The 14,772-nt window shown below is 39.0% G+C and overlaps 1 protein-coding gene across 3 annotated transcripts; it reads right to left on the bottom strand.

Moving 5' to 3' along the window:
• CCDC82 (coiled-coil domain containing 82) lies at positions 1-14,147 on the bottom strand. 3 transcript variants are annotated; one of them, XM_041487418.1, is made up of 8 exons: positions 13,889-14,147; positions 13,181-13,762; positions 12,493-12,730; positions 11,207-11,299; positions 9,068-9,192; positions 8,338-8,508; positions 3,258-3,443; positions 1-2,719 (listed from the first exon to the last, which is right to left on the bottom strand). In XM_041487418.1, the coding sequence occupies exons 2-8, from the start codon at positions 13,739-13,741 to the stop codon at positions 2,654-2,656; spliced, it is 1,440 nt and encodes a 479-aa protein (XP_041343352.1). In that variant the 5' UTR covers positions 13,742-13,762; positions 13,889-14,147; the 3' UTR covers positions 1-2,653. The 3 variants fall into 3 exon arrangements, with proteins under 3 accessions (XP_041343352.1, XP_041343353.1, XP_041343354.1); XM_041487419.1 differs by having other exon boundaries at positions 13,924-14,147; XM_041487420.1 differs by lacking the exons at positions 1-2,719; positions 3,258-3,443 and adding an exon at positions 5,878-6,878.
• Between the last annotated feature and the right edge of the window lie 625 nt (positions 14,148-14,772).

Raw genomic sequence — 14,772 nt, 5'->3', positions numbered from 1 at the left:
ACTTATTCTTTATTTTGGTAGTGAATTGTTTTAATGTAGCAAAATGAGAGATCAACCATTCATTTTGACAAAATTTTAAAGTGAAGTCAAAGTCTTGAGAGTTTTAAGAAAATTCACATGGTAGCAAAAATTAGCACCAGCCAGGAAGGCTCTAAGAGGACATATTCCATTACATGGTACAGAACTCATTTCACAATGGTTTTCCTTTGTAAGAATTAAGGTACACCAAATGTTATGTTCTAGAGAAGCAAATCAAACTATACAGATTTTGTTAACAGAAAGAAGCGAGGTATCAATACCTAAAAGGGATATATTCAAGATGGATTCCCGAATACTTTTAAACTAACGTTTCCCACCAATATTCCCAGAAGAACAGAGATGAGGAAGGAGAAGGAATAGAGACGGAAACCTTTGAAGGAATAGAGAAGGAAACCTTCAGCTTTAGTAACCAGGGAGATAGATGTAAGACATACCAAACCTCAGAATTTTATGTGTCTAACTCATAGATAAGGTATGGAAAGAATATCTTCAACATAAGTTTACTTGAGACCAAGTCTCAATCTGTTTACTGAGAATTTTCATCTTGGTTTTGTATATCTTGTATCTGTATGTGGTACAAAGGAGTACTGATATTACTAACTCAGCCTAATAGCATTTAAAACATTGCTGAATTTCAAGTCCTTAAAAAAGTAAAAGCAGTTAATTTCTCACAATGAATGCTAGAAAAAGAGTAGTGAATGACAAATCTAAGGTATAGTCTCTGTAAAAAAGCAGCAGATGTTCATTGTTGAGCAATACATCTGGCAGCAGTTGCCTACCCAATCTGGATATTTGTTCCCAGTAAAGTGGCAAAATAAATGTGGTGACTTCTCATGGACAAATCTATGAGAAATCAGGTTCCGTTACTTTTGATGCTGAGAGAGTAACATGTTAAAAGGATTCAGAGAGCTAACAGTGTCTTTCACTAAGTTGTCCAGCCACAAAAGACTAATAGAGTATGTACATACAGCAAGATGTAGGATTCAAAACACTGTGCCCTTAATTTTATCTGATGCTTTTTATATGCAGCCCAAAATACAGGGACAGAAACACTGAATAATTGAGATTGGAAGGGACCTTTAAGGATCATAATGGCTAGAAATATCTTCCAGTATACCAGGTTTCTCAAAGCCCCATCGTGACCTAACACCCTTCCAGGGGTGGGGCATCCACACCTTCTCTGGGAAACCTGTGCCAGTGCCTCACCAACCTCACAGTAAAAAATTTCTTCCCCTATGTCCATCTATACCTACCTTCTTTGAGTTTAAAAGTTGTTGTCCTGTCACTACAGGCCTTAGTAAAAAGTCTTTCTCCATCTTCCTTGTAGCCTGCCCCCCCCTCCCCCCACCTTTAAATACTTAAAGGTTGTAATATGGTCCCCCAGAGCCTTCCATTCTCCAGACTGAACAACCCCAACTCTCTCAGCCTAGCTACAGCCAGCCCTCTGATCAATTTAGTGACCCTCCTCTGGACTTGCTCCAGCATGCCCTGTCTTTCCTATGCCAGGACCCTAGAGCTAGATGCAGCATTCCAGGTAGGGTTTCATAACAGCAGGGGGGCAGAATCACCTCTCTCACCTTGCTGATCATGCTGTTTTGGATGCAGCCCAGGACACAGTTGGCTTTCTGGGCTGTGAGTACACATTTACAGTTCTTGTCCAATTTTTCAGAATGGGCAGTACCATACTTAACCCTTCCAAAAGCCTTGAAAATCTACTCTGATTTGGGTTTCATGCAATTCTGGTAAGCCATGCATCCTGTTTCTGACTAAGTCCTACTTTCTGTTAAGTTATACTGGAAGAATTCTTGCTTATCTTGCTTGGGCATATTAATCCATTCTCTTAGGACTGCAGTTACTCCAAGTTGCTGTCATTATGTTTGCACAATGTAACCCGATGTTTAAAATCTCAGTAAATTGTCCCAGCTACTTATCAGAGACAGCAATGTGGGCCCATGTGTTCATTTAGATGGCTAAACCAGACTCAGTCTGTATGACGCCCATACTGTGACTCATCACCTACTTTCTCAAGAGAGGAATGACTACTGTGCTGCAAATGCAGTCAGGACTGCAGAATATTTCCTCTGTTGCCTTGCAACTGTCTGTACTGATTCCTCAGAGGAGAAATAGATCTTTGCATTTGGGTCCTGTTTGTTGTAACTATCATTCTAACTGGACTTACTTGCACATAATGAGCAATAAGGATGGTAAGATGCAAGTCCTAAGTTCTGGTATAACAAAGCCTTACCTTTCCAAATATACCCAGTGCCAAAGATCTCAGCATCTCCTGTGTTCTCTACAATGCAGCTCAATCTGAATACGTGGAAGTTTTATTTCACAGGTAAATAGATATTGAACTGATATTTCTTAACAGTAGGAACTTGAAGTGATTAATGCAGTAAGACTGGAAGGACTGATTTGGTAAAACTTTGGATTTGTATTGACACAGATGAGAAAAAGAAGACATAGCACATTATCAAACGGTAATTTAAAGGCATATGAATTTACGTGTAATAGCCTACATAGAAATCTTGAAGTCCAGGCAGAGACAAAGTGCATACAGATGAAGTAGGTCATTCACATTTTTTAAATGTCTTTCAAAGAGCTATATGATCTCTTAATCAATTTTCTCTTCTTGAAAATTGTCTGCATCTTCCAGGTAATCTTCAAGATCATTGTATCTCTGTGAATGAAATAAAATTTGTACAATTTATCCATATTTAATAACTATATTATGTAAAGACTGCTTTTCTTGTTCAATACATGACCAAGCATGCCAACAATTTAGAAGCTATATCTAAAAGCATACTAAATGCAACTTTGTCTAAATTTTTACATTTTTAGATAAATTGTCTTAAAATAGTTCATGAAGTGGTTCTGAACAATTAAAAGTTCTTCAGTGTAAACAGAATTCTAAAATACTCTTTCTGTGCCTCATGTACATCTTTCCAAGTTACAGCTCAAGTTTGTTGGGTTGCTGCTTTTAAATGAACCAGGGGCCTGCCCACCACAGCCCAGAGATCATGCAGCTGTCAAAAAGCTTCATGTCAAAAGCTGATACAAACTGTTTCAAACACTGGGTCAGCAGAAATGGGGGAATGGTTGAGCTGAGTTGTATTACTGATGAACGGTAACTCAGAACTGATCCATTAAATCAGACATTTTATCTGAACTTACTTTCATCTGCTTGGAAAAGAATATAGGGAATAACCCAGTCATACCTTCTGAATCCACCCAGTCTCTTCCAAGTGGCTGAAAAGACGCTCTACAGTGTCTTTGACTGCTTCATCCTCAACACCATCCAATTCAACAATGGAGCTGCAAGCCACGTATAACTTGTACTTGAAGTGTTTCAAGTTGTGATAAACTCTTGTACGATTTGCACACACCATGCCAACCTTCAAAACCTAGGCCAGAGCAAACAAATGATTCCCTTGGATAGAACCATGATTATCTTTACAATATACAGAATTGGTGGGCTAATTGAGTAAGATTTAATCAGTCAGTCCAGGAAATTGTTTGGAATAATGAAATAAACAGAATGACACTACATGCATAAAATTAGCACAAACCCATGTAGTTTTCACAGCCACAGCAGAAAGATTTTTGAGCAAGCAGGCAGCCAGCAAGTCGAAGCAATGGCAGCTTATCAGTGCTGTCCTCTTGCAAACACATTCATGTTTGTAATTGGTTGTATCTTTCCTATCTCCTGGTGGAACTTTGTTACAAAATCACACTTTAGACAACCATCATATTGTGAAAGCAGAGGAAGAGGATTTATTTGCTTACTTTTGCTTAATATGTAAGTACTTCCTAGGGAGATGAAATACCAGTTTTAACATTTTGTAGACTGAATAATATTAAATATTTCTTCAAGAAATACATAAAAACACATTAGGCATACACCTTACAGCACTTAAAAAATGGAGAGGATGAATTTAAAAAAAATGAAATCTGAACTTGAAGCTTTATACAATACAAACATTAATCTGCAACTGTCTGGGAGGAATAGCTAAGCTATGATGGTGCAGAAAATAAAGCCTCTGCATCTCCCAGTTATTACCGGTTTTACCTCTATGATTTCCATGCGGAAAAGATGGAACTGACTTATTTCACTGCCGTATTTATACGTAAACAAGAGGTAAAATATGCCTGTTTTGGACTGATGTCTTGTCACACCTTTCCATAACAAGTATGTAAATGGCTAAAGTTCTCTTCACTAGTAATGAAAGCTAGCTGCAATTGCATTGTTGTTTTACATTACATGTAGATATATTTAAGAATCAACTAAATTTTAAGTTGCAAATCTATTTCTTCTGTGCCACAAAAGAGATGCCTTTTATTGCTAATAATCCAAATACTCTCAAATTACAAGAAGGTTAAACTTTAATTAATGCTTAAAACCTACATTTTCAGGGAGCTTTTCTGAATGCATGACCAAATGTTTGCATCTGTGAGCAGTTCTCCAGAACACCTGACCGACCTGTGCAACCTAACACCAGCTCTATCTGCTGACAATGAAAGTAACAGAAAAATGCATTTTTAAAGATTATGTAAATGGAATTTACATGTGTTAGTTATATGTTCTCTTAACTATATGAATATATCTTAATTTCTTAAACATATTAATCAGCAGATCAGTGGGTATCACCAGGCATAGTATCACTTAAGTCAAAAGAGACACACTCAAAAGAACTTTTGATCTGACCTACAGTAAATTGTTATTAACTGAAATTTTAAACATTTTAAGATAAAAATGCCTATTACTATATTTTAAGTCTCTACTGATCATGTAAATGTTGTGCCTGTATACAGCTCCATTTGTTAGTATCCCCAAAACTGAAAAAACAAGGCTTGTGTTTGGTGCTGCAGGTGCTTTTGAAGTGCAAGACCTACCAACTAATGCTGAGCCTTGATAAATTCAAATTTCCAGAATCACCATTTCAAATACTGCAGCAATGAAGAACTGAGCTGCAGTATTTCATAGGGCATTGCACAACTTTTCAAGTATCCCAAGCAATGAGGTGTGGCATTTGGAACATTATGTGATATAAAATAGGAGATACCATCTTACATCAAACTGATGGCCCAGTTTTCTCCCCAGTGACAACAGCTAGCAGGAGATATGTAGGAAGTTAGTGTAAGATCCAGCACAAACATTAGAATGGTCATAAGACTACTGCACATTTTCTGGCAGTCAAGAGTTAAGATCGTCTGTATCATCCCAAATATCACGTTCCATAGTGTGAAAGAACCTTCCCCAAGAAGAATGTCTAATTCATTTTGGGACCCAATAGTATTTTTCCCTTCCAAAATATCCTGTGGCAGTGAGTTTCATAGCTTATTTATGTGCGATGTGGAGAAATGCCAAAGGCAAATAGCTAAATATCATATAAATGTAACTATGTATTGTGTTTTTAAGCAAGAAAGATAGTCTAAAAATACAATGCTATTTCAGAATGCAGCTTTGGAAAGAATCTCAGTACTGTACTCTAATTTTTTCCCCCTCACAGTCCACAGTCCCTCTGTGTTAATGCTTAACTTATCTACTCAAGCTGGCCCTATCAGCCAAAGTTGTGTTAAATTACTTTGTATGGAATGCAGGAGCATGGTTGGACAATAGCTCAATATGTAGTGACTGAATCCATGTCTTCTAAGCATGTTTATAAACAGAACACCAAGTCTGAGAGGAGAAAACAGTTTATAATCCAGGTGACATAAGGAGCAAGGAAGTGTGGAGGACGCTTATACCTCTAACCCTTGTGATTCTCCCTGATCAGGGGAATTGAGAATTGGCACCTAAACAGTGAACAATCACTGCAAGCCTAAGCAAAATTGGAACAGCTGTTTCTCTTCTCTTTCTACTGGCAAAGCAGAATACTTCAGAGATGAGAGAAAATGAAAGTTTTATGCAGAAGAAGGAGGTTGGAGGTCTGTTTTTGTTCTCTTCACATCCACTTTTCTCGGGTATTTTCAAACAAATCTATAGAAAATAGTCCAACTATGTGTTTCTGTTCAATTTGATCTGTCAGTACTGAACTGCCTTCTCTATCAGTCAATTAGGCTTGTGAAATGGCAGTTTTATGTAGCTCTGTGAGCCTCTTTTTCTTTTATATTTTTTTCTAAATTGGCAGGACAAGTTGCTCAGTGCATTGCCAGCAGAGCTTTAAAGACAACTTGAGAACAGTACTTTTAGCAGTCTAAACTGCAGGTCACCATAAGAACACAAATGTTGCATTACAAGACACTATCAAAAATGACTGGAAAGTGCTCAATTACTCTCTCTCCTGAGCCTCCTTAACAGCCACTGAGCTATACTGAGCAGGCACATAGCAGACATCCCCAGATGCTGGTGTACACAGGGTAAAAAAAGCTCTCATTTTGTACTGCTAAGCCGAAGAGGACAAAAATGAACCAGCAAGTTAGTTCAGTATTCTATAGGATATTTCAAGTTTTTTCCAAAGTGAAAAATAGCCAACACTTTATGCAGGACAACATTTGGTCAGCAGTGAAGGAATTGCTACTGTTATTTCCACAGTTAAGCTGAAAGTTAGGTAAAGATTAAATTCCTGTGCTAGTTCACTAATTATTTCTGGTTAGGTAAGGTACACACTTGCCATGAAAAACTGAATATTTTTAAATTAGTGATCTGTATGTAAGGAAGAATGCCTGTGACAGATTGTACTATCAGTGCTGGGATGATTGCAGAGGACTTACTGTTTTCCTCCAATAAACAGGATTAAAAAGGGGAAAAGCATTGCTGGAAAAACCTAGCTTTCTTGACTATCATGCACATACATACTTTTCAAAATAGAGTATCAGCAACTGCGGCTCAGAAGGGTCTGTAATATAAGAAAAACTGTCACAGATTTTCAAGCTCCTGCATTACATGCAGAGTCTGTATGATGACAAAATGCTAATCATGGTGACAGCTCTCAAATCTGTAAGTTAAAGCATTTGCAAACACCCAAACAATACAGGTTTGAGTTTCAGTAAGGTATACTTCCTGTTTGACAAGAGCTTCACTTTATTTTTACTTAAGAAATCCTATTATACCTTATTACCAAATATAGTTAAAAAAACCCTGGTTCTGAAACTTTTTTATTTTCAACAAATACTGTGAGGAACATCAGCTGCGTTCAAAAATTCTTTTACACTCACAAATAAAATACCATCTGTGTCTCCTGAAAGGGAAGAAAGGCAGAACTTGGATATCAGCTTGGTAAAACAACTGTAGCAATATTTTATTTTTGACAAATCAAGTGCTTTGAATTTGTCATAAGAGGTCATGAATTGCATTACTGAAGGTTATATGCATACCTAATCATAACAATTATGTGTAGCTGTAATTTTGAAGGGAATATCTCTAAATATTAGAAACACCCAGGTTCTTGAGAGTCAAGGTTTTCAAAAGGCTCAGCTGTGAAATAAAATTGTATTAGGCTATTATTATTTTAAGTGACTTCTTAAATCACCTAAAATGACTGCCTAATGGAACATTATGTAACAACATGAAAGATGCCTTTTAGTTAAAAAAAATAAAATCTAATCCAATATGTTCTAGAAGTGACAACTGAGGGAGAAATAGATGCAAGACTACCTAAATGGAAGTGTTCTCTAGTTTGGATAAGTAATTCTGATAATGCAGTAGTGGGGAAAAGGCTCTAATAAAATGTATTGATGTAGCTAGGAACAAGTTTTCTTGAAAGGAGATCAGCAAGTGTAAATGCATCTGAGATTCCAAGATAATTTGTTCTGAGTGAACAGCTATGTGGGAAATAGCAGATGTGGGAAAAAATCTGAAGAATGAAGCAATAAATTTTGACAAGGTCACACTTGGACTGCTAGAATGGCCATTGCACTGTTTCACTCAGTGTTTGAACCTAGAGCCAGTAAGAACTGTTGGAGTGCACGTGGACCTTTCAAGTGCTAGAGGCAGAGCAGGCACAGAATTAGTAAACCTAGTGACCCAGTGTTGAACAAACCTTACCTGCACCAAAACAGAAAACACAATCATTCAATGGCAATGACTGTCCCTCATACAGAAAGTTACTTTTACAATGTTTCTGACCAGCAATCAATGCAAGATTCCTGCTGGGAAAGTCTTAAGGGCATTATAGGCACACACAAGGATAAAGGAAGGGCTTTTTCATTAGGGAGTAGATGTGGGGAGGAAACAGCACAAGGGTCATTGTGATGCAGGCAATACCAAAAGCCATAGAAAAAACATTTGATTTATTTTATTGATAAAATAAAAACTTAAAATTAAAACTTAAAAATACAATGCTGGTTTGAAATTACCTGTTTATCATTTGACATGAAGTCATCCACTTCCAAAGTTCTACTATTATAAAGCCTTCCAGAGAGCAACACATTGAACTTACACCACCGCTTCAGTTCACAGGCCTGACAAGACATATTTTCTGCATTTTGCAAGCTTATGCGAACATCTGGGTAACAATCCACACGCTCCTGAAAAACAGATTTCAAGTAACTTTAATGAACCTCTGTAAACTGAACAATGCCTCTAACAGGCTGCTGAGTACTCTGTACTCACACAAAATTAGTCCAAGAGAAATGAAAAATGTCCAAATTTCGTTATCACACTGATCATTAAATCATTACACCCATGACAGTAATTCTCTTCTAGTAATATACATAAAATAACTAATTGCTCTATACTGACTTTATTTTTTTAGTAGTAGAAGGTTCACGATGAACATACTGTTTACCTTTTTGTGGGAGGAGGAAAATATCTTGTTAGAATGTTTAGCAAGTGACAAAAAAATCCTCAAATGTCAACTGCTGAAGTTAGCAGGAGACACATTCTGGTAGCTGAGAACAGATTCTGTTCTGCTACCTGAATGTTTGTCTGGTTATCAACATGTAAAATATTTCTGATATTTATATAAGCACCAAACCAGATTATTTAAGTTAAGGAACAATAGTTGCTATTAAAAAGTATATGTAATTATAGTGATTGTTGCACCTTTACAGAGAATTTCAGCATTTAAAGTATAATCTACATAACCTTGTATCGATCCTTCCAGCGACTTCTACAGATTAAGTTCTCAAGACGAGGCTGAATGAAGCGGTCATCCAAATAATGAAGTGAGAGCAGCATATCTTGTGCATACTTCTTTCGTCTTGTTCCATCTGTTCAGTGAGAATCATCACTAATTTGCTGACCACACTATGTTGTACAAGCTCTTTAGATAAAATTTTCAAGGACATTATGCTTCTGCATACTAAGAACTATGAATGATTTTACTAAACTGTCTTTGAATACATTTGCTACTGTTACCCATAAAAGTGATCCATGCAATCCATGCATCTTGCTAAAGGGATATATTTTCTTATTTAAAAGTGGTACAAGAATAAATTCTACAATCAAGCTAAAAGCTCTCATCCCAAATGGAGATCCATTCACTCAAATCCTATTTAAAACAACAGAAAAGGAGGAAGCATGTAGAGGAATGTCATGCTTTTCAACCAACCTGTTTAAGTTGTTTGAAATGTATAAGGGAAGTGGTTGGAATCCATGAAACAAACTGCTCCGAGGTACTTCAGAGTAGAAATTTTGACAACTCTCTTTGTCACTTATAAAGATCACAGAGAAACTGACCTTTACTTCAGTAGCACAGTCAGATGCCTTGAGTTAGCATAAGTACTTCCAAATACTTACTCAAGCAAAATAAATAAAAAAGCAGGAGGATGAGTAAAAACTACTACTGCTACTATTTCCCAAACACATGCTGGACTCCAGGAATTAAACAGCACTTCCACAGATGGAGGCCAATGCACACTGCCCTGGAACTTCAGTGTGTACAGACATAAAACTTAATTCAGCTACCTTCCCATGCCTTCTAGCAAAGCACAGAATGCAAAAAAAGGCAGACCTGAGAAGGACCACTGGCTATCCAGCTTTTTATATAAACGTAGTTAATTGTCATTATAGCCACCATAATTGCAATTAACTGCTTTTCCATATTCACTTTACACACACATTTGCAGTATGAACTTGAAGAGGCTGTGCTAGATCACAAAACAAAATCCCTCCCAAAAAAAAGCAAGTGTGAACTCCAATACTATAGTAGTTACTCTTGAGTCAAAACTAATGAAGAGATTCACTTCCATTAACTCAGAACAATCCATTCTACATTACAAAAATACATTTTTGTAATACTAGGCTACGTTCATACAATGTTCATGTACAACCTCCAGCTCACTGCAGAGCTCATTTACTTCCAGCAACTTGGCAGTAAATTGTTACATTTTATTGAGCAGATATCATTTGAAATAGAAGGAAGCTATTACAACATGAATCTGGCAGTGTTTACTTATTACTTTTCAAAGGCTTGTTTTTACTCGTCGAAACAAAACAAACCAAACACCCGAAAGAACTAGCAGTGGTAAATGAAAGACATTTTTAGCTCCAAGAGAATACAGCCTTTATTCTGAGATCTGTGGTGTACTTCAGTTTCTCCATTCCCTCTTAGTTCCTGATGACACCAAAGCCTCCACTCTTGGCATTTCACTAACTCCTTCCATAATCTGACACTGAGAGTCCTCTCCTTAATCCCATCTTCACAGTGCTCATGAAACTATGTTTGAGGCTGTTATTCAGCCCCACTAGGCCAAATGCCAAAAAGCACTTCCTCAGAAAGAATAAGACAAGTACTGACTCCAGCTAAAGCTTATTTATCCAACATGTTAAAAAAAAAAGGAAAAAAATATGATATAGTCATCTCCATAACTAAAAGCATTTCTTATCTATCAAATTCCTAAGAAAAAAAGCTGTGAAGCACAAGAGATTTTGACTAACCAGCTGACCTTGCAATGTTTTCATTGAGATATCTGCTTTGAAACTAATTTGGTTTTCATGTTGGAAAGGTTACTACTGATTAGTAACACAGAAACACATTCCTACATCTCAAGAAGGCATTTAAAGCCTTCTGTGCTCAAGAATTAAGTCTACACATTTTTCCAAGATTACTGTATCATTTTCAGATAGAGTCCTCTCTGCTCTCCCCCACCAAAGTTACACAGCAGGAAAATCACAGTTTTCAGGACCCTCAGTTCTATGATCAGGAGAAACACCCTTCCCTAGAACAAATGGCTTTGTATAACTTTGAATGCATTAATATATTATTTAATGAAATTTACTTACCATATAGTGAGCTCAGAAAAGTGTCATCAATTGCATTTATGAGGAAAGCCTTTACTATTCTTTTGAAGTGTTCATAATGATCACAGCGAGATACTGGGAAGAAAGCAATACAACCAAAATTTACCAAAAGAAGGAAGAAAATCAGAAAAAAAAAAAAGTAAGTCACGTTAGAAGTCCTGTAAGAATTCTTCTTCTCCAGTATTTTAAGTTTATAATTTTAAAGTTACTAAAATATAGATTTAGAAATAATTTCAATGCACAACATCCACACCCATAGGATTTTGCCTTTAAATTGTGCTTCTCATCCCAATGATCCTACAGAATTTTAATATTCTGAAGTCACATGTGCTTCCAGCAAGAAGAGTCCACATTAAGACCTACAAACACTAAGAGAAGTGTAGAATTTGTTCAACAAATAGCAGGAAATAATATAAATCAGAGAAGACCAAGCTTATGTTGTGGTCATGGGTTTTTTGCTTGCACTTTGGTTGTTGTGTTCATTTTTTTTTTCTTTCAAATACAGTTCTGCTGAGGTCTTCACTGGGAAAGAAATACCGCAAATGCTTGTGACTACCTACAACTAGCACTGACTGCCCAGTCACCACATACCTACATCTGAACAACAAAATATGGAAGAAAATAACTTGCATAAGGTTCTGCTTCAAATCTCTCTGCTCCATCCAGACACTGGTTTTCCTAAAAGAACAACTTGAAGAGTTTTCTTGCTCTGTGTAATTCGGCCGAGATTGGTCAGTGAAGTCAGAAACCCCTCTATACCTCTGGTCCCAAGTCTTACCACCACAGAATAAAAATACATAAAAAAGCCCAAAACAAAACAAAAAACCAACCAAACAAAAAAAAATCCAAAAAATAATATCCCAAGCCCCAAACTCATAGCGAGAACAGAATTTGGACAGATTAACATAGCTGCTCTTAGCATAAACCACAAGATTGTAGGATGAAGGATGATGCCTTCAGGCCTCCTCAGGAATGAATGCATCATAGGCAGTCTACTTCATCCTAAATCAGGCCAACTAAAAAAAAAATTGTGCAATAAGATTTCACTTTCTACCCCTGAACTTATACCCTCTCTTTAATTAGATATTTAAAGACTGCAAAAGTTTGCTGTGGAAATCAGAATGCTTTCATAATAAATTGAAACCTTTTAAGTATCTGCTTTTAAATACCATATCCTATTCCTTAACATTTGTATTTAGCCTATTAATTTTTATTACAGTACTATGAGCTAGTTATACATGAAAAATTATCACTAATTTTGATCTTACACTGTGGGATGTAGTGTGCCAGCAGCTCGCTCTTTGATGGATTTGGTTGCTTTTGATGTGGCTGATTCTCATTCTTCACATGCTCTGTGTTGTCAATGTCATCACCATCATCATTGTCTTCCTCTTCCTCTACTACAAAATCTTTCATGCTGTCACCATCAGTTTCACTGCCTTCTGATGGTGTGAGGGGCAACTGACAGAATGGTTCCTCTTCTACTGCTGCTTCACTATTAGAATCCTAATTAAATTTTAAAAAGTACTTCAATCACAAGAATTTTCAGTATTTGCACAGGCAAAATACTACATACACCAGCTAAAACTTCTGACTATCTAATAACACCATTTGTTCAATTAACAAGAAAGCACAGATTTCCAAAAAAACCCATCATTCTGTACTAGACAACAATTACTTTCAGCTTTAAATTAGCTATTTCCATGTACCCCTCTTCAGTCTACTTCTAGGAATTCAGCTAACATGAGATCTCTAAGACACTTCAACAGGTATTCTGCTTCCTGGTAAAAATAATTTGATAGATTGTCAGCAGTCAAGTTATCCAGTTAATGTGACTGATAAATATACAGAACTACTAATCTGTCATGCACCAAAAAATCCCACTGATTTGTACCTCTTAACCTTTCCTCAGGTTAAATATTTCGTCCAATTAAATTTCAAAGATAAAACCCTAACCTCACAATTTGCACTGCTGCAGGATCTCCGAACTGCACTTTGTCTTACAAGTTCTTTCAATTTTGCAAGCACTTTCTGTTTCCTACTAGCAGAAACATCCTCTGTAGGGCATGTTTTATCAGGCTGCTGTTCTTCAGAACTCTCATCGTCATCCATTATACAGCGGCGTTTGGCAGAAACCTTCCTAACAAGTATGTCGCTGCCCTCGCTTTCATCGCTGTCGTACATGACAGAGCTGCTCCACCTCTTACGCCTCCCAGGCACAACGCACTCATCGTCACCATCTTCTGCTGCTTCCCCCCTGGGCTCTTTCTCCTCCCGATGTGCAGCACTGCTCCCCACAGCCGGCGGGTCTTTTTCACTTATTTCACTTTCGGATGCTGCAGACTCCTCCTCCTCCTCCTCCTCCTCAGAGGCGGCCGAGGATTCGTCATTGCTGTCCAGCAGTATGAGCGCCCTTCTAGTGCGTCTCCAATCCACTCGGGACCTGGGTGATGCCAGTTCTGTCCCGGCTGTCTTACTTCTCGTTTCGTATCTTTTGACAGCTGTTTTTACCCCCATCGGAAAGCTGTAGCAACGCACCTAAATATAAACCGGTAGAACAAAGCACTTATTACCTATTCAAAGGGGGAAAAAAAAAAAAAAAAAAAAAAAGAGTACGTTTTGCTCCGCATGCTCAAGACTTAGCAGCACCATTAAGAGACTCACGCGGAAAGCGGCACCAAACAGCACTCAGCACGCACAGCAGCTGCTCGAGAGGCTACACCTCACTCAGGAGGCGCAGGAGCGCCCGCGCCCGGCGTGGCTGCACGGAAGGGATCGGGATCGGGATCGGGTTCGGGATCGGGGCGCCGCTCTCGCTCCCAGGGCCGCTCCCGGGGTCGCCTCCCGGCCGCTCCAGCTCGGGACACCCCGGCTCGCGCGCCGCCGTTTCCCGCCGCGCGCCGCCTCAGCCGCCCAGCGCGGGCTCCCGCCCCCTCCACCGCTCCGCGCATCGCGATTGGCCGCCGAGCTTGTCAGTCATCCCTTCGCGATGTTTACGGAAGTGCTGTCACGGCGCGGTGGTGGTTGGGAGGAGGGTTTTGTTTGAGTTGGCGCGCAGTGGCGGGTGAAGCGGAGATACCGGGTTCGAGTCCTGCCTCGGCGCCCTCTCCGCGCCTCACCCGGAGGTCTCAGGCAGCGCTGTCGTGTGGTGGTTTAATTGTTTGTGCCTGTCCTCGGTGCATCCCCGAGAAAAGCCTGCGTGGGCTTGTGGGGTACGGCACCTCCGCAGCGGGGCTGGCAGGGGCCGCCGCTGGTGTGAGGCGCTCCCCGCCGTAGCAGCTTCCTCAGCAGCCGTGGGAGCAAACGCGGCGGGTTTGTGAGGGCTGGCTGAGGGAGCTGGGCTGTGTGACCTGAGGAAAAGTGGGCTCGGGGGGACCTTATCGTTCTCTACAACTGCTCGGAAGGAGAGCATAGCAAGGATGGGGTAAGAGGAAATGGCCTCCAGTTCCACCAGGGGAAGTTTGGGTCGTACATTAGGGAAAAAATCCTTCCCTGGAAGGATGGCCAACCATTGGAACAGGCTGCCCGGGGAAGTGGTGGAGTCACCA

The sequence above is a fragment of the Pyrgilauda ruficollis genome, unplaced genomic scaffold, assembly GCF_017590135.1.
Source record: "Pyrgilauda ruficollis isolate IOZ18807 unplaced genomic scaffold, ASM1759013v1 scaffold8, whole genome shotgun sequence".
Classification (NCBI taxonomy): Eukaryota; Metazoa; Chordata; class Aves; order Passeriformes; family Passeridae; genus Pyrgilauda; species Pyrgilauda ruficollis.
This window is presented reverse-complemented; position numbering and strand designations above follow the sequence as displayed.

Coding starts and splice junctions, on each gene's coding strand:
- CCDC82 (XM_041487418.1), bottom strand. CDS start 13,741: ATGGGGGTAAAAACAGCTGTCAAAAGATACGAAACGAGAAGTAAGACA. Junction 12,731..13,180: donor GCAGCAGTGCAAATTGTGAG/GTTAGGGTTTTA, acceptor AAATTTAATTAG/GATTCTAATAGTGAAGCAGC. Junction 8,509..9,067: donor GCTGGAAGGATCGATACAAG/GTTATGTAGATT, acceptor TCTGTTTTTCAG/GAGCGTGTGGATTGTTACCC.